The 19,506-nt window shown below is 44.1% G+C and overlaps 1 protein-coding gene across 1 annotated transcript in view; it reads right to left on the bottom strand.

The window, feature by feature from the left end:
• The window catches only part of CPS1 (carbamoyl-phosphate synthase 1), a 116,561-nt gene that overhangs the window by 69,426 nt on the left and 27,629 nt on the right, over positions 1 to 19,506 (bottom strand). Inside the window, exons 6-14 of the mRNA XM_075153733.1 lie at positions 16,995 to 17,104; positions 12,738 to 12,882; positions 11,580 to 11,669; positions 10,802 to 10,858; positions 8,243 to 8,335; positions 3,943 to 4,032; positions 2,745 to 2,873; positions 1,754 to 1,860; positions 1,220 to 1,361 (exon numbers count right to left, since the gene is read on the bottom strand). Coding sequence (XP_075009834.1) covers positions 1,220 to 1,361; positions 1,754 to 1,860; positions 2,745 to 2,873; positions 3,943 to 4,032; positions 8,243 to 8,335; positions 10,802 to 10,858; positions 11,580 to 11,669; positions 12,738 to 12,882; positions 16,995 to 17,104 — 963 coding nt within the window. The remainder of the gene's footprint in view (positions 1 to 1,219; positions 1,362 to 1,753; positions 1,861 to 2,744; positions 2,874 to 3,942; positions 4,033 to 8,242; positions 8,336 to 10,801; positions 10,859 to 11,579; positions 11,670 to 12,737; positions 12,883 to 16,994; positions 17,105 to 19,506) is intronic.

Below are 19,506 nucleotides of genomic sequence, written 5' to 3'. Positions count from 1 at the left end.
AAATGGTCCTTTAGCTCACATAAAAGAACATCATGCTTCTAGATCCAGAAGACTCACATCCAACGTTATCACCTGCTTTATGCAAAAGCATCAACACACTTGTCTCCAACCTTCGGCTAAAGCAAACATGAAAGGCCTGGGGATGAAAGGGTTCCGTTTGTCAACACAGCTAAACCAAACTCATTTCAAAAATTGAACCAAACAGCTGTAAATTTTTTGTATTCATACCTTGTTTGGTAACATTTGTCTCTGTTTAGATACATCTGTAAGGATAAAGAAAACAGCAACTGACAAACAAAACTTATTCTAAAACCATCAGCTGGAAATTACTGCTCCTCGGTCCTGCAAAGTGTAGCCAGGATATGCCAGAACAGCACCGTTCAATCTGCCAGACTTGATGTGGGGCATTTATACAAAACAACGGAGAGGCATATTCTCATGGGGGAAATTGCTTTTGAAAATACCTTCTTTTCAATGATTTTCTGATAAATAACAAGACTTCACTGACTTGCACAACACTGGGCCTAATGGACAAGATTTAAAATGGGCAATTACAAAGCCTGAGACCTATCTCAATGTCTGTCTGACCTTGTCAAAACTAAGCTATGGGATATTGTTTTCCTTCCTATGCTTTTCCCTGTTCAGCTGTGAACCTCCAGAGGCCAGGCATTATTAAATTTTTTTTTTCCCTACATGGATGTCACTTGACATTGGACCTCTACCTTAGATCCTGTAAGTTGTTCTCTAGAGGCAACTGCCTCTCTCCCTCATGACTTTAATCCTTGGAATTCTATTTACAATAACAGACCAAATAAGACTGCAGTAATATTCCTTTTCTGTGCCGGGCAACACAGAACCAACACAATAAAAGAGTGACACAGGCTAGCACACCTGCGGCACAAGCCCTACGACAACAGTAACTGAGTGAGCACCACTAATGGTAGGGAAATCACAGGAGTTAATAAGGCAGCTGCTCAAGGGAAATGATAAGGTCACTGTTGCCATCCTACACTTTGGGCTAGTATGGAGCGGTCACGGCTCACCCCCTTTTGGCTTGTAAGGCAGGGCCCCAAGTAAAGTAGATGGTCAGATCACCAAGTTTAGTCCTGATAACTAAGTGTAATCTGACAGCAAGCTTCCAGGAGGTGAAATAAAGCGAGAGAGAGCCTTTGCTCACTAGAGGCTGCTATGTGCAGGTATCTGGAAAGCAGGTGCTCACCTCATTTGTTTGATCATTGGCATTCACAAAGAGAGGTTTCCAGCCAGGTGGGAGGGTAGAGCTGTCGATGGCATAACCGTGGTTCTGAGCAGTGATGACAGCCTGTCCATTCACTGCATTCAGGACGGGCTGGTTCTGTCCTCTGAAAGAGAAACGATCAGAGAACAGGGGACGGAAGTGCCAGATGTGTCCAAACGCCCTGATTAGGAAGAGCTGATAACTGCGGGGCTATACATAGCAGCTCAATAGTAGCTGTTCAACGCTGGCAGCCATTCTCAAAATGATAAATCCTAGAGAAACTTTGCTATCCTTCAGTTTGATGGGGATCAATTACATCAAATACTTTCAAAATACCCTCAAAAAAAGTAACGCATGACATGGCAGTTTAAACTAAAGGCAAGGAGAATGGCTGGAATGAAGAAGTAATGTTACTGACATGCTAGCTCCCGTTAAGGCAGTTCAGATGCAAAGCACTGTTGCTCTGTAGCCTTTTGCAGTGCTGAGCTGGTCTATCTGGGCCCTGGGAAGCCGTACCTGTTGGCCATCTGCATCTTGTAGGAAGTAGCTCCGGCTGCTATTCCAGTGATTAGATTCCCCATACTAATTCCAAACAAGGGCTCTGGGCGATTGCTCTCCAGGACCTAAAACAAAAGGGTTTTCAGGAGATACTGCAGTGTCTCTGTTCAGCAATTCCAGCATAAACCATGCTAGTTCCCTCACAGCAGCCATACAGATTTGGGAAAAAGCTGAATGCAAGGGTGGCAACAGCCTATAAAGGAAAGTTTCCTCTTCCCTTCTGCTTCAGAGGGAAGCCTCAGAGCACAGCTTGATGTCTTGGTCTGCTCGAGGGGAATAAGCAATGACACTCTGCATTACAGCCATTTAGTGTGTGGCATTATTTCAAATGGGAGCACTGTGAAATCAGGGCTGTTCTTTCATAAGGTCACAGAGGTCCTGAAAGACGTACTTTAAGGCACCGGTAAGGTAATCGTGGTAATCATGTTTACTATGTATTGTTCACAAGGTCTGTATAGCCTTATTGTAACTACTGGTCTGGAGACAACTCCCAGTGGACCAATATGACTATTATTTATGTATATAAAGTGCCTATCACCATATTGATAAACATTCTTTGGAACCACTCTGACGGCAGAAGTAAGAACAGGAGTCTGCCTGTTAATACCTCAGCACTTCTGTTTCCAACCAATTTAAAAAAAAAAAAAAGCCACAAGACTTGCTGCCAGCCTGTCTAGCTGGTGTTTAATACCGCTACTCCATCAGGGTTGGAGGGAGACCTATTGTGAATGGCAACAGTTTGCACTGTGACTTCTCCAACTGTGCTGCAGAACAGTGCAGGTGTCGCAGAAGGGCAGTGGGACGTGAAGGCTCAGACCCGTTACCAGTCCGAAATGACTGAACGACATTTGGTCCGTAACATGTTAGTACAACCAACTGTTTAGATTTCAGGCACTTCGAAAAAAAGCAAATAAACAAGAATAATCAGCCTGTGGCTATTACACTGTACCTTTCTGACATTCTGAATCACCTCCTGGGCCTTCATGGGATCCCCTGGACCTCCAGAAATTATGAGCCCATCATACTCCATGCTGGTGAAATCATGGTCCCATGGAACCAAATGCACTTCTGCACCTCGCTAGGAAAAAAACAAGGGAACAAGAAATGAGGGGAGGAGGGACACAAATGAATTTGTGTCAGGAGGTTGTTCCCATGCTCTCATGTCCCAGAGGTTGAGTTCGGATTTCAGTCATCCCTTTGCCAGGGACAATAATGAAGCTTCTCTCCACTATCTGACCAGATTATTTTCACAAAACTGGTAAACTTAGTATCTTTGAGCCATCTCAGTGTTTGTCAAGTTTGTCTGAAATTCACCAAGGAGATCAAAACTTACTAATGGAATGCAAAATAAGTGTGTATGCACACATGTAAAATATGTTCACTTTTACACGGTGCATTCATCCTCACTGCTAAATTAGGGCTTCATAGCCTCGTTCTATGACGTACCAGAAATAGTCCTGCACATCAAAAATGGGACACAAACTAAAAAACGGAAGCAGGGAAACCCTGTACATCGAGAGAATGAGAGGACACCGCCTTCATTCCTCCTGTGTGGCTAAAGAAGTGAGGACTGCTACATCACTGTGCTAACAACAGGAAAAGATTTTCATAGAATCATAGAATTAAAGAATAACTCGGAATGGAGGGACCTCAGGAGGTCATCTGGTCCAATCCCTGCTCAAAGTAGGGGTAATTTCAACTGTAGGGCAGGTTGCTGAGGGCATTCGTCAGTTGAGTTTTTAATATCCAGACATTCCACAACTTGTCTGGGCCTGTTTCAGCCATTCACCACCCTCATTGCAAAGATTTTCCCCTCATTTATTTATTTTTTACAACATTGGGTTGACCTTCCTTAGTTGTTCTTTAGAGAAGCTATGCCTTGTCTTTTTAAAGTTCATCTTCTAGGAATTCTTCTCATGGCTGAGAGGTTGCTGAGAGGACCTCCTCTTCCTTATCCCCTCAATACAGGGCACCAAGTCCAGAGAACACCTCCCAGTCCATAAAAGTCATCCTAAAAATTGTACCTCATTTTTGGAGGGCAACTGCTACTAGAATGTATGTGTCCAGGAGGAAGGAAGGCTAGTGAGTACAGGCGAGGCTCTTACCAAAGCAAAACAAGAGATGAAGGACATAAAGCACTGACCTACCTTTACTAGCAGACGGATGATGTTGTGCTTCAACCCACAGTCGACAGCTACAACTTTAATTGGATTCCCTCTGCCATAAACCTTGACTTCCTATAAAAAGACAGACCATGCTGTAAACGACAGATCACCCCCTGCCCATAAAGCACAGGGAAGATGGGTAGCAGAATAACTTTTCACCAACATGCAGCAACCGGTACTTAACAATCAATTTACATGGAAACCCCCAGAAGTACTGCAGACATTAGCGCTTCCTTCGTTTTTTTGTGAAAGTAGAAGTTACAATGCTCTTTTATCTACTGTTGATTACAGCAGTAACAGCAATTCCTAAGAAATCACTTGTTTCCATAGCTAATGACAAGCTTTTTTCCTGTGTTTCACCTCATTAGCACTGAAGCAGCAAGTCCTCACAGATTACTGCAGCCCAAGAGAAACGCCAGATACATGGGGAGAGATTTTCAGCTGAAGTGAAGTCATCCCGCTGATTGCCAGTGGAGCAAGGCTACTTCACCCCAGCTATAGATCCATCACATTGAACACCACCCCGACCCTCTGGTCACAGTAAGACCAAAGCATAGCACGGCTGGAGGTATCCTACGAGTGACCTCTGGTGCATCACAGCAGTACAGACCAGGCCAAGCACGTCACTCAGCATGACTTATGTTCATATGGACCTGACAGTTTTACATATCAGACAACACTTCTCCTCCTCTTCCAGCTGCTGTTCCTTAACCCATTCCACAAAGTAAATTGTCAGCAGTCCCAAATCTGGACCATTATGCTTTCTACACCCACCTATCTATTGGTCACAACCAGCATGGAAGAGAGTGAAGTCAAACCACCATATGTTATATGGGCCTTGGTACTGCAACATGCACTGAGGTAAGGTTATTTATGGACAGCTTCTTTCTGAAGCTTGCTGAATTATTTTACTTGTTACACAACAGCAGTTAGCACCAGGCTGGGATGTTATTCATCAGTAAGCACATAAGGCAGCCTTTTTCCTTCTAAAAACAAACTCTGCGCTTACCTTCAGTTATGCTCAGCTTCTGAAAGCTGATATTGATAAGTGTGCTTTATCATAAGTGGCTTTTCTCTTGTGCAATACACCACTGAAAAAAAAAAAAAATCTTTTTTTTAAACTAAGTAACTCCCTTTTAATCAGCTTCCCTGGCATTCATATTTCACAGCTGGGCCCCTTTATGAAAAGATGCTAAAATCCAAGCCCAATATGCCTGGTGCAGGGTGATGAACTGAATCTTTTCATAGGAGGATTACGACCAGCCAGAAGGAAAGTTATCCCCTCTACAGGGAACTCAAGATGAAGTTTATTAGCAGAATATTACAACTCCTCCCTCTGTGTTATCCTAATTTTGTTCTTGTTTGAACTTTTATCTTATCAAAGATTGAGATGCAGAGATTTTCAGGATTCAAGAGCATGTCCTATGTGAGGACGGATCTGATCATCATCACAAATGACTTACTGGCACGTCAGGAGCAAGGGTGGAAAAGATGGGGTGCAAGAGGCCACCTCCATTCACTACAAGGCTTCAAGCTGCAACATATGAACCCCCAATGGTCCCTAATCCACCTTTGAGGACATGACTCAGCACAGAGCCAGTAGTGTTACCACTGCTGTTGCGACTCCTGCTGTGTAACACTGAAAGGAGATTTTTGTATCGGAACATATCTTGTAGTTCACACTACATAATCAGATGGCAAAGTACCCCACAATCCCTTTTTGAGAATGAGTAGAATGGAAATCGTATTGAAACTGGGTCTTGTTAGATCACTCAAGGTTTCTGATATGAAGCCGTGCCTGACATCAAATATGACTATGTCTTCACCATCACCAATACACAAGTGGATTCTACTTCCACAGTCCATGGTGGAACTCTATCACTGCACAGGCATTGGATGGGTCTTCTACTTGCTGTCCTTCAGGCTTCAGGGAGGTGGCTTTCAAAAGTCTCATGAAGATTAAGGTGCTCAGTTCTCACAGAAACTAACTTAGTGTCATGTGCCAGAGTCTCTTAAAAAAACCTCACCCTTCTTTTTAAAAGGGCTTTTGGAGACCCCTCAATTCCTCACAACATCCATACTTAAAAATCTGCAAAACATTATGAAGCAAAGATCTCCCTCAAAGGTTCTCCTTGGCTGTTCTAATGCCCAGAGGGAGTTGTGGGACAAAACTGCTTTGAGATACTTTAATTATCTCACTTTCAAAACTCTTCCCTGTCCAATCAACTAGGCTATTATTTGTTACAACATTTCCTTCAGCAGCAAGACTGGTTTTAGGTGTTGTTGAATCACAACCCTCCCCCCACTTCTCACTCTTATTCCTCTGTACTGCAGAGCACTGACCCCTGCGCCTGGCCAAGAGTATGTCTAGACAGAAACCAGGCTGGGAACTGGATCAGGGAACTGTTAAAACATATTCCTTCTAAAGTTAGCGGATTTCCCTCATCTGTTCACTGCACAGCCTATAAAAAGCTGTCCCAGTCTGACAGGATGATGTGGGAAGGCTGCGAGCCAGCAGTCAGGGAGAGTAGAAACTCCTGCTGGCAATAGCGCTGAGAACAAAAAGAGTACGTGGGGCTGTATGTGTGGATAGAAGTGACCTTTTAGCTTCAAGCGGTTAAATACCTCTCATCTGCTCTGGGACCCTGACCATCACATGCACCAAAATAAATCTCCAACAAAAGTTCCTGCAAAATACTGGCAGTTTTCTACATTCCCTGCCCTGTATAGGCAATGTTAGCAAATAGAGTCTGTACCACTAGCATCTAAAGAAGGCGGGGAAAACAGAAATAATAAAAAAATTAATCGCTCCTAATGTACAACTGATAAGCAGATTCCTGATCTTACAGTATCCTGATTTACATGAAAATAGCTGTTTGGCAAAAGATAGATTATCATGTCCAGTAATTACCAACATTGAACAGCTTACTTCATTTTCAGCTTTATTTGTGATGTTGCTTTTTAAGCCTATAAAATGAAGTTATAAACATAATGAGACCACCAAAGCTCCGTTAATCTTATTATATCTCCCTTTTAGAAGCTATTTTCAGCATCTTTACAGTAATTCTGTCTTAGTAATTGCAGAGTTTAGCATCAGCAACCTTACCTATTTCTGAGTTACTGCTCAAAATGGCTCCACCCGCACCTTGCAATCACAGATCACAACCTCAATAAGCAATTGCCATCCTCTGTGTCACAACAAGGCCGTGACTCAAAATACAGTGGAGGCATTGTCATGAGTCGGTGAGATCCCCGAAGGCGAGATTTGCAAGGCGGCCTACGTATTCCAATGGCAGCCCTGGTAACCAGTTACTACTGTAAATCCAAGCCTGGATGGAGACTGCGCTTCAAATTCCCACTTGCTCACCAACCAGTCTGTTCAGGACTGCTTCTCACTCATGCCACTAACACTCCAGCTTGTGCACAGAACAGTATACAAGCAACTATTTGCAGAGCTCTTCCACTGATCTTGAAGGAGCTGCAAACACCATAGCATGGAATTTGTAAAAGGGACTCATTCACTCAGTTCTCACTTCAGCCAATGGGATTAAGCACCCAAGGCACTCTTTATCCCACAATTAAATCCCCAAAGGGTCCACAATTTAAGACGTTAGCCCTTGCATTGGTACAAGAGCAGTTACTATTTTTAGTATGGGCCTGGTTTGCTATGTCCTCATGATTTGCAATGTTCTTCTCAGCTTGTGGTCGAACACAGTTTGCAGGCCCAGCTAACAGAGTACAAACTTAACTGCTGGTCTGTATATATCTATAGACAAAGCACCTAATACCAGTAATATTAGATCCAGGGGATTCCTAACTTGGTCTGGTTTTGAAATCTAGAAATATCTTCTAGAATCACCTCAACAAAACTATGCCTGAACACAGATTATCAAATGTTATTGTGTGAAATTTATTTAAGGAAAGCAACCATTCTTTTTATTAATTCTTCTTCTGTTTGAAAATGTCCACCATATACTAGGTATAACTGTATCCCCAATACTTCTCAGGCCTGTCTTTGTAACACACAATCCTCTGATCAGAGTACTGTTCAGACCACATCACAACACAGCTCATTTTACATCTTCAGCACTGCACCTAAGGAGCCATGGGGATTCTACTAGGATGATGTCGAGATGACAGTCCTTCAAAGGTCTGGAAAGGTGTATGGCTTAGAAAAGGTCCCCGAATTGTTTGTTTAGAGAGACTGGACGATCCCCAGAGCAAATGGGGAGCAATTACTACCTGGAGCGTACAGCTCTGGGACTATAGAAGAACTTCTCACCTTTGTTGAAACTTCTGCAATTAAGTTTTGCTTATTTGGGTCTGCAAACTCCACGGGTTGACCTTCAAATTCAATCTTCCCAAGTACCGTGCCCTGTGGAAATACACCAGTAAACAACAAAGCATGAGCAAAGGAGAAGCTGTGAACACTGGGACAAGGTGCTGACAGGCACAGCAACTGAAACAGCTGTTTAGAGATGGTTTCTTGGCAGCTTATAACCATTTCTAGCATCTTCAGAAGTTTATGAGCCTTTCTCGGTATCAAAAATCTGTATAAATCCTTCATTCAGGGGAGAGGCATTGTCAGCAGTAAAATTTTTTAATAGGCAGTTTGGCAAGCTGTCTAGTGACAGTAAAATGGGTTGCCTTCCAAGAGGATCAGAATTCAGATCCCCAAATAACTGTTGTGTAGATCTGGGAGTAATCCACAAAGCAGTTTGAAGCTTTTTGGTTTTGGAAACCCACTGTGAGGTCTCCAGCCACCTCCTGTGGATCGCTACAAGGCAGCAGAGCTGGTGTAAGGCAAAGCTATGTAGGAGGCAGGTCAGCACAACTGTTTTCTGAATAAGCTGTTTTACAAAAAAAAAAAAAAAAATCACCTCCCTCAAGCTCTACTCTTTATTGCTGTTACCACCCCATAGAAGCTAGGATACTCTTGCTCTGCCAGCAGCATCTCCTTCTCCACCTTCTGCTTATTAAAGTTCTCAGTGGAAAAACGCCTGTTTTGGCTTTGCCCTACTGCTGGAATAAGTGGGATTAACCTAGGGTTAACCTCTTCTCAGCATGGGGACAGGGTGTGCAATACAGAACTTTTCAAGGGTGAAAGGGGAAAGTAAAACAGAGGAAGTCAATGTTTTGTTGTAACTTTTAACACATAACACTTTCATAATAAAACATGTTAAACTCAGCTCGCCCTGTGGATATCACACTAGCATGCACACCAGGATTGCTCACTGGGTTTAGCGATACTTCCATGAGATACTTCCATGGTTGGACATACCTGAAGTATCCTTACCATTTTGCTAGGGCAAGAAAGAGCCAGCATCTTGCATTGCCATGCGCACTACTAAGGCTAAGTTTTAAAGACAGAGTTTTGCTCTTAACTGACATCCTATCTCATCTTGAGTAGCACCCTACACCCCAAAAGCTACTCCAGGCTGCTTCGCATGGAGCAGAGCTGAAAAGGTCAGCATCATCTTAAACAAGTCAGGTTCTTGGGAACCACAGAAACTGCTGAGTGCCACCATGCAGTCAGTCCCATAAACGCTGACGACAAAGCCCTAAAGCCCTTGCTCTCAAACAGGAACCCTGTGTCTTACCTTGCTCCCAGATTATTCAGCCAAATGGTGCCCTGCATTTACCTTTAGAGTCCAATTTAACCAGCCACTGCTCATTTCTGCATTTATCATAATGAAGCCCTGTTCTCACCCCCAATTTATAAACAGACATGGAATAAAATACTAAGCTGGTTTTTTCAACCTGAGAAGACTGGGAGAAAAGGCTACATTATGCACTATTTTAAAAGTCATAAACCAATACCACTCAGAGTCCCAGTATAATGGGCATTACTACCATACACTGCTAAGTTACAAGATAAACACTGAAAGTGTATTTACTTTGGATGAAAGGAATGCTGATCCATTAAACAGTATGTCTCAAGAAAGTAGAAAACGTATTGCCATTTTCTATTGTATTAAACTGCACTTGTCTGCTGTCTATAAGAGCAGCACAACAGCCTATCTTCCCATAAGAATTCATTTCTACAAATATTTCTCTATTCAAGCTGGGTCGTTCATATTTTGCTCTGTAGAATGAAAGGCAGTGTGGGCTTGGACTGCAGACTGCAAACTGATCACCTAAAGAAAAGAGCAGCTTCAAATAATCCATTACAAAAGAAGAGCCTCCGAGGCGCATTTACATTCAGACTGGCTTTGATCACTGTTTTAGCCAGCATGAAGTGTACTTTAACATCACTCTCCATTCGGTAACATAATCCAGCTCATGTCCTTCAATTGTCAGCTCTTGGAAACCAGGGAAAAGTAATGACTATTAAAAATAATAACAGGCTTCAGCCAAAGAAAAGCAGCCTGAGTTAGGAATCCAACTTAGGTTATTGTAGGCATTCCTTTGTCTCTGAGGAGCAGGAGAATTTCCGTTGACCAAAGGTGGTGCTGGCTGTGAACTAATATCCACAATATCTCAGAGTTGTTGCTCTCTCTGTTACGATCTGAGGCAACACGTAGTGACACTACTACCTGTTGTAGTGCATTAGCCTGACACAGCTACCTGAGGCCTTTCATTTGCATCAGCTTGTGCTGGTTCACTTACGTAGAACAGGAAACCCAGAGCAGAGCCAAGGAGAGGGGGCTCCCCGGGATCAGAGCATTGCCTCAGCTGTGCGAAAGACACAGAGCCTTTGGAAGAGCACAGCGACCTGAGCAGTATCGGAGGTCAAGGCAGCCCAGCAGTAGCATTGCTACCCCAGGTTTGCTGCACCGTTAGAAAAAGGGCCCAGCAACAGCAAGGTTAATGCAACTGGGTCAAGGGAAGCAGATCATACCTTGTCACGAATTAATTTGGACAGCATTCTGGTATCAATCCCATACAGTGCAGGCACCTGAAGAAAACACAAGAGAAGGATAAGTTAGAGAACAAACAGCTAAGACAGAGGAAGACAGCGGCCAGATCACTTGCTGAGAAGAACATGTCCTTGCTTAAGGAGCTCTGGCTCTTAGCAGCACTAATACCAAGGCTGCCTCACTGCCAGTTCTTCACTTCTCCTCCCTATTCCCACTCATAAATAGCTTAGTTCTTCAAATCTAGTTTCTGCACTAAAAAGCACAAACCAAAAAGCTCATGTGGCAAATATCTATTTCTGAGCCCCATTTTGCCTCACTTGTGAGCACCTAGCCCTCCCAGCCGTCACAAGTCAGTGGCAGTCTACTGACACATCCTTGACTCCTACGGCTTCAAGTCAATGGGGTTCTGGCAGCTAACATCTCTTGAGGTTACAACCGTGGCAACCACTAGAAGCAGCGCTACAGAAACATTTGACAAGAGAATAGAATATAATCTAATGTGTATCTTTTTTTATGGAGAACCAAACATTCCCATTTAATTAACATTCCTTCTGGACAGATCTTGGAAATAGCATTGCACCCTGAAAAAGAGAAATGGATGAAGAATCAGAGAACTAAGGAACACAGAATGAGCCCAGTACAGACTGGTGAAGACATCTGAGGAGAAGAGTGATTACCAGCTCAAAGCCAGCAGTTCTTTCCCCTGTTCCCATACATACAGGTCTGTTCTCATAATGTAGTTACCCCTAGACTGCTCACCTGTTCTTCCTGCAACCACTCTCCCAGGCTCCTAGCAGCCTGCCAGTGGCTGTACTCATTGCTGTAATCCAGCACCAGCAAACCTGAAACCTGCAGAGAGAAGAAATGCCATTTTGCACTGAAGGATCACTCTGTACCTTCTGAGTTTTCACTATTCATCCACTGCAAACCGTATCACGGACAGGACACGAAGCTAGGCAGACATGGTAGGGCTGCTCTTATATAACAAAAAGATAGCAAATCTGAGTCTTCACAGGGCGAGTGCACAGAACAGATACCTGGCAAAGGGGTAAAGACTTCATGCTCTGTCATGACTGTACCTGGGTCCTTTTACTTAGGAAAATCATAGAATAATGTGGCTTCCAGGTAACCAAAGCTGCAAATTGCATTGAACTGAGAAAACACTTCTCGTTAGAAAGAAAATGAAAATTTAACACAAGACAAAATATTTTATTTTGATTCATTTTTTTTAAGAAAGCTTTTCACTTTTAAATGACATTTCATTTTAAAAGTCAGCTCCATTTTCCAGTGGAGTTAGCTTATAAAAGGAGTCATTTCACCTTAGGACAGATAAAGCGTTTCACTGGTTCTGCAATTACATGGTTTTGTTTCATTTTTCAGTACTGCCATCACTGCATGGACACAGCCCTGCTCCTAGCCAATATCCCCTGTCACCACAGTGTAAATACTGGTTCCTGCACTAGTACATACAGCCTTCTCCACACAACTGTCACCTCCCCTGTTTGTGCTAGTACAGGCATAGAGAGAAAAGTCTCAGCACACAGAAGCTTCTCATTCTCACTGGCATTTGATCTCTCTGTGGCAACCAGTCCTGGGCAAACGCAGATAAGTATGAGGCAGAGGCAATGTGGAAAAAAAGCAGTTGACAAAAACTGTACCATGTCTATCACTGATGGGAAATACACCGCTTTCAGACAGCACATGGCCTGGTACAGAAAACAAGACGGATTATCTTTTGCCACCATTCCTCCAACGGATGACATCCAGAAGAAGAAAAAGAAAGGCTGAGTGTCATTGATTCCTTCTAACATCTACGAGGGTGCCAGTAAACTCTTGCGTGCGCACACACACGCTCACACACACACACTCAGGCTGCTCGCACCACCCTTTGATCAGCTCTGCATCTCCCACTGTTACCTTGATCCCATCAGACTCCAGAAACCTCCTAAGGCCCATTTCGTCCAAAGCGGCCGTGTCAGGCACTCCACCATTCCCAACTATGGGGTTAGCCAGTGTAAGAATCTGTCCTTTGTAGCTGGGATCTGTCAAGGCTTTGGTGTATCTAGATGAAGAAGCAATAGAAAAGTATATTGGTCTGGAGTTGAAAGGAAAACAAAAGAGCCAGTGAAAACAAGACAGGTCTGAACTCCTTTATGACAAAAAGACAGAAATGGTATTCATTGAAAGCATTCTCAGTATAAAAGCAAACACATCTGTGAATCTGCCCTCACTTTGCCATCCGTGATTAAATATTTGACACTGAGAACAAGGAAAGGCTTTGGCTTCTCATGTTTCATTTAAGAAAAGCACAGGAGCTATTAACAAATTCAGACTCCTTGTGATTCAACGTAAACTAAACAACTACACAAAGTGCAGAGCAATCACAGAACTGCAGTAAGTGCATGGTATATCGCTTGACCCACAGATAACAGCTTGGGCTTGGTCATTCCCTGGGCACACCATGTGAGCAGTGCTTTGTCATTGCTGTGTCCTTCCCTCCATGCGGTGTAAGAACTTGCCCCTCTCAGTGGCAACAGAAAGCTCAAACTGAAAAGCCGACAGACAACAGAGCTGTTTGCCCAGACTTGGTCCCTTCCCCAGTCTGGAGCTTGCAGGTCTTGAGATGTTCAGGGCTGTAACTGCTCTTTCTGTGGGGGAGCAGGCAGATAAATCTATGCCTATCTTTTTGTTTGGGGATCAGGGAAGCAGCTGTGAATCATCCTTGTGATTCCTCACTACTACTCTGCGTTCTTCTGTCCTACCTGCTCTGTCAACAAACCCTGCCACGGTACCACTTCTGCAGCTTCTCCCAGCAGAAGCCTGGCCTCTCTTCTAGGCAACCTCCAGGTTCCCACCCACAGGACACCATACATTTCACCTGACAAGACTCCTAAGTGCTTGGAAGTTGGTTTGTGTGTCTCTGAAGAAGGCAAGTTGAAGGCAATGCTTTGGGATTCAGCAGTCCAACCTAGTCACAAGGCCCAGAGCATGTCCTTGTATCTTTAGCGCAGGCAGAATCCCCAGGAACAGCAACTTTGTTCAAGCACCTGCCTGAACACCCTTCTCAGCAAGGGCAGATCTAAAAGCGTGGTGGAACATTCTTCTGCAGTTCCTAGGATCAAACCTAGGATTTTGCAAAGTATCAGCTCTGGATCCAGTAGATCCAGTCTCACTTTCAACCCCAAAGAGGGGGACAGGGTAAACATGGTCTACATGCCCATGCTCCTGCTCTTCAGCTTCAAATTAACACACAGTCCTCCACTTTCTCCCTTATACTGTAGCGTACTGTTGCAGCAATCCATTCAACCATTGCTGTCTTTCAACCGAAAAGCAGCTGTAATTTAGCAACAGATGAAGTTATCCACACAAATATTTAGCCAAATGCATAAAGACACTTCAGGATGAATCTGCCCTATACAAAATACAATTTATTATTGTCATTATTGTTTAAACAATACATAATTGGCAACTCCAGCCATCTACCAGATAGCAGCAAGTCACAAGAGACATTTTTATGGAACATCGGACTTACTGCCAGAAGATTAATTGTCAAACATTGGGAAACTCTTCACAAAACCCAGAATGGTTGCAGGCAGATATAGACAACGCAGCACACCAGCCAGCTCTGAGAAATGACATGTCGAATGAACAATGGCCATGAAATATTTTCAGGTAAGCCTCTCCTGCTGTTCAAATCTATGCTTCCTGCTGCAGGTAAACAACCACACAAAGTGCAGTGTGATCACAGAACTGCAGTAAGTGCATGGCATGTGCACATTTGGCATTGCTCTCTCCTTCCGAGTCAATTGGTTATGCTTCCAAAAGACTCTTTGTTAATGACAAAGCTAATGTAATTAACCTTTGCATGTTATTTGTAATCAGCAAACAAGGACAGAGAGCCATTGGGTTTGGCTGGGGTACGAAGGCACAGCTCTGCGCTGAGACGCAATGCCCTTTAAGCAGGCACAATGCCTCGTGGAGCACAGAGGAGCAGATGGGAACATGAGCTCCAAAGATGCTGCAAGGTCTAATCCTTGCTGTGCCGGCCCAAAGGCCTGCCTGATTTCAGTAAATTCCCGTCAATCAGTTCTCTCGCTAGAATATCATGGGAAACACACACAGACTTATTGGAGGCAAACGCATTTACTGAGCTGTTTCAAACATGGGAACATTTTATGGGTTGTAATTCTTCTTCTTTCTTAATTGGAAATCTCCTCTCTTCCTTTTTGGTCCTATACTAAACAGATGGCTGCAACACTAGGATTTTTTTTTTTGAGCAAATGTTTCTGAAAAGTTCATCCTCATGCTTTTCTAATGAAAATTCAACATTCCACCCCCAAAACAGTGCCCTCTGCCCTCTATTCCAGAATAATATGACAACATTTCAGCCAGCTTTAGCTACTTCAAGCCTGAAAGCTGTATGCACACAAAGTGCTTTGCCTCCCAGTCCTGTGATGTGAATCAGAACGTGGGAGTCCAGATGAGGAGTCAAGGTGCAGAGCAGCCAGTACATGGTGGGCCCATGCTGATCCCACTCAGTGTCTAGAAACACCCACTCCCCAGAAAGCAGCGGTCTGAGGCTTAACGGCAGCCATGGCAAAATCACCCCCGTACTAGCCTCTTGCTCCCTATACTGACAAATTGCTATGCCCCCAGACAGTTTGTAAAAGGTCCCAACCCTGGGCACTTCCTTCACGCAGGCACTTAGCCTCTTACTGCGTCAATGAAAAGAGGTAGCTGGCTTCCTCTAGATACATAAGGTCTTGATCTCTGTGCTCAGGAGCACTAGCAGAGCTACAGGATTACAGGGTTTCTTTCACTGGAGGGCAATCCCTGGTCTGGCAGCAAATCTGTCACTTTTACGATCTGCAACAATGCTGCAAACTCTTATCTTCCTCTTCTCCGAATCAATCAGTCAAGGTCGTGTTCCTGGAGAGTGCTCTGAAGATACAACCTTACATTTTGAATGTTCCTTCCATGCCCATATGCTCCCCAGCACAGAAGAGATCTCTCTTTCACAGGCATCCTCTGCAAATCACTAGAAAATGAGCAAACATGGCTTCTGCTGCCACAGTAACATGTGGAGAGGAAATTAATCCATCAGGTCCTCCTTGACTTTTGTGATGTGACAAGAATTATTGCCCATAATCTATCACCGAGAAAAGAACTCTGGTGCCCTCCATCATTCTGATCTATATTAAACAGTTGCTTGTTGGCAGGTATATTAACACAGCCAGTAATTAGTGCTGTCAAAATACTTAAATAATTGCCTCCTAATGCAAAACTTTGCAAACAGATTCCCCTCCGCAGCAATTTAACATTCTCACCAATGAGATCATTTAAAAACTCATCCTGTGAGTACTGGTTTCTCCAAAGGAGAGCAGAATTTGGGGAATGCAAGGCAGCTGGGCAAAGACAGCTATGAATGACTGCAGAAAAAGCTCAGGCACCAACAACCTCAGAGCTGTCTCACCTCCCCAGGGAGATGTCCCTCTCTAACCAAAAGCCTCATTCCTCTGGGCAGATTTCCTCTGCTCAAGCAGTTCAACAAAAGCAGTGGCAGCATTTGGCTGCCATCCTAAGTCAGCCACTGGCTTCTACCACTCAAGAGGACAGAGAGTCATGCTAGGTTAGGCATGAATCTGATCCTAGACTTGAGTTGGAAAGGGCACAGAGTTTAAATGCATCCTTAACTGTGGTATGAGCCAACAAATGTCATAAGGGATGGGTCATATAGGTGACCAACTTGGGAACCTCTGGATTTAAAGATTTTGCACTCAGAAGCCAAGTTCCATTACCCAGAAGGCTGCAGATGCTTCAAACCTCTATGTTTGATCAGGGCACTAGAAGGAGAACAAAGACAGGTTCCCTGCTCTGACTCAGCAATGGCTGCATTTCAATGGGAAGTGACCAGATCCCTACATACTGCACTATCATAGTTAGTTATATCAGTCTTTAAAGTTTCTCATCACCACAACGCTATGTCATAAGAGGACTGCCTGAAGTCTCTTCATTAACTTTCTCTCTCTCTGTATCCCTGGACTACAGTGTTTTCTTATACAGAACACTACATGCTTGGATCAGGACCCTACAAGCTTGGAGGAAGCAGCTTTCACACTTTAACAAGCTCCCAGAGAAGTTTTGGTGCTTATACCTCATTTGCTTTTGCCTTACCCAGAAAGACCAGTGTTGAATACGACTTCCCCTGCTGTGGAGGATGGATAGCCAAAAGAATAACCCTTCATCTTCATCCCATCTTCCAGCACCAAGTTCGCTGTCTGCGCCTAGAGAAAGGCACACGAAGAGACTCAAATACAGGAGGAAAAGGCTTGATGTTTATACAAGCAACACCTAGGACACCTGCCTTTCACGCCTCACGTTGTAAGTATTCCTGCCCCTCTCCCACTCCCAGCTGCCAAGATACTGTCTCTTTTACTAGTCTCCTGATGCTCTTTTTCTTTCTAACACTTCGGAAACATTGTGCTCCTAATGAGGGCACGGCAGCTGGCAAACCTCACCGCAAGCAGAGCATGTGCTGCTGTTACTGTGGGATCACCCTTCCCTATCACTTTGTTCATTTCTTCTACCAATTATATCTTGCAATTAACCAAATCATAACTCTGTAGGGAAAGGATCGCCTCTCTCCTCAATGTTTGCTCAGGGCTTGATGCTGAGTATGCTGGCTCTCATCCAGCTGTGACCTTTGATAGGTGCTTAACTTCTGTTGCAACTGTACAGCTAACCACTAAAAATAAGTGTATGCTTAGTTGGACTGGTGTCAGACGACAAAATTCAAAATACCAGTCCATTCCGCTGTAGGACGCATGAAGAAAGGAACTCATGGATCAGACGGACACTCGTGGTCTCAGTTACCTCAGGGATAGGCTTAAATTGTCCTGGAAGAGGTAGATATGGAATAAGCAGCCTAGAGGAAAACTTCCCATAAAACCGCACCTCTTTCAGAGTGTGTTTAGCAGAACTGAGTCCCACACTAACTGTGGGATCCCTTACAGGCTTAATCACTATTTTACAGCTGAGGAAAATGGGACACGGAGAGTGACTTTTACAAAAGTCTTTAAGAGATTCAGTAGCTCTTTGCATGTACCAGCCTAAACACACCATCTTTGCCTCACTTGGAAACTAAACCTTTCTTAACCTGTCCAGGAATGGGATGGGAAACCACCCGGGAACTCCAGCTTCTACCAAAAAAATAACAAGTATACGCACAACAGAAATGACAGAATGAGCTGGGAGATTCCCTCAGACAGCAGGATCACTGACAACATGCAGGGGAAGAGAGAGAGTAAGCAAAGCTGGAAATAGATTTGCCAATGAAGTTCTGGGCTTAAACGAGTTTGGACGATGACCCTTTTGGGCCCTGAGAAAATTCCACTTCTGGAATGCAAGCGCAGCTGCCTCCTGGGCACAGAGCTGCAGGCACACTGGGGCAAAAGCCCCGATGGCCTGCGCCACAGGAGATGTGCCAAGCGCGTCCGCCAGGCAGCAGCTCTCGCCGTGATTTAACTTCATATTGGGTTTTTTTACAGAACAATTCCTCTCACTGGGATTTTTTTAAAGAAGAATCAAGATCAATTTGCTGCAGAAAGGAGCAGGAGAGCTACTTTCCATTAGCTGTAAATCAGATGAACAATCACAGCAAGGAGAAATTTCATTCCCAGCATTGAACATTTTGTAACAATCATGGCAAACATTCATCTAGAGCTCCTCTGCAGTTACAAATACTGCACAGATCAATTACTAATGTACTGCAAAATACACTGAAAATCAAACTGCACTGCCAAGTAATTGAATTCTGTGCATCTGGGATGCTTTTAGCCTTGCACTTTTTCCTCATTAATGTCAAACATCTAGTCATTCTCAAAAGGTTTAGCCATCATTTTCTGAACCTTCCCACACCATTGGATGGCATAGTCAGCAACACCAAAATCCCCTCCCTCCCCAGTTATAAATATAGTTAATAAAAATTACAGTTTGGTCAGCTCCCTAATCTCACTAAGCCTCTCATTACAGAAAGCTGCCACACACTCAAAGCATTACAAAGCACAGAGGTCGCCTGGGTGCCTCAGACTGGGCTTTGGACAGGACCTCTGCCCTTTCTGAAGCCTGCTAAAAACCCAGCCCATGCTGCTGACGTGGGAGACTGACTGTAGGAACCGGCTTCTCTCAGCCTTGGTTTCAAGAGGTGGATCCCTTCCCCCAGCAGGCCACGTATTTGAGTCCACCCAAACAGCAACTCCAGTTCAAGCAAGTCCTACCGCTCGTTGGTACAAGTTGGCGTAATCACCTGAATCGCAGTCCCAACTGCAAACATAGCCTGGGAGAATCCTTCAGGAAGCAAAGTCCACAATGGTGGAATGACCAGAAAAGTTAAGATCCATCTGACTCCTGAGGGCCAAAATCCAGAGCAATCACTGTGACCTTTAGAGCCTCACCCTCTCTATAGTACTTGACAGGAATCTGCATGTCTTTCTTCCCACCACAGACCACCTGCCCTCCTACACACCAGACCAGCACAGAAATAATTTCTGCTGAACAGAAGCCCCCGTTGTACTATTAGAGCCCCTACGCAGTGTTCAAGTAATGCAGAAGAATGTCCCTGAGCAACCATAACCTGCCTGCAAGTTCAGCTATAGCAAGGGATAGATGTTCAAATGTTTCCCTCCCT

The sequence above is a fragment of the Calonectris borealis genome, chromosome 6, assembly GCF_964195595.1.
Source record: "Calonectris borealis chromosome 6, bCalBor7.hap1.2, whole genome shotgun sequence".
In the NCBI taxonomy this organism is placed as follows: domain Eukaryota; kingdom Metazoa; phylum Chordata; class Aves; order Procellariiformes; family Procellariidae; genus Calonectris; species Calonectris borealis.
This window is presented reverse-complemented; position numbering and strand designations above follow the sequence as displayed.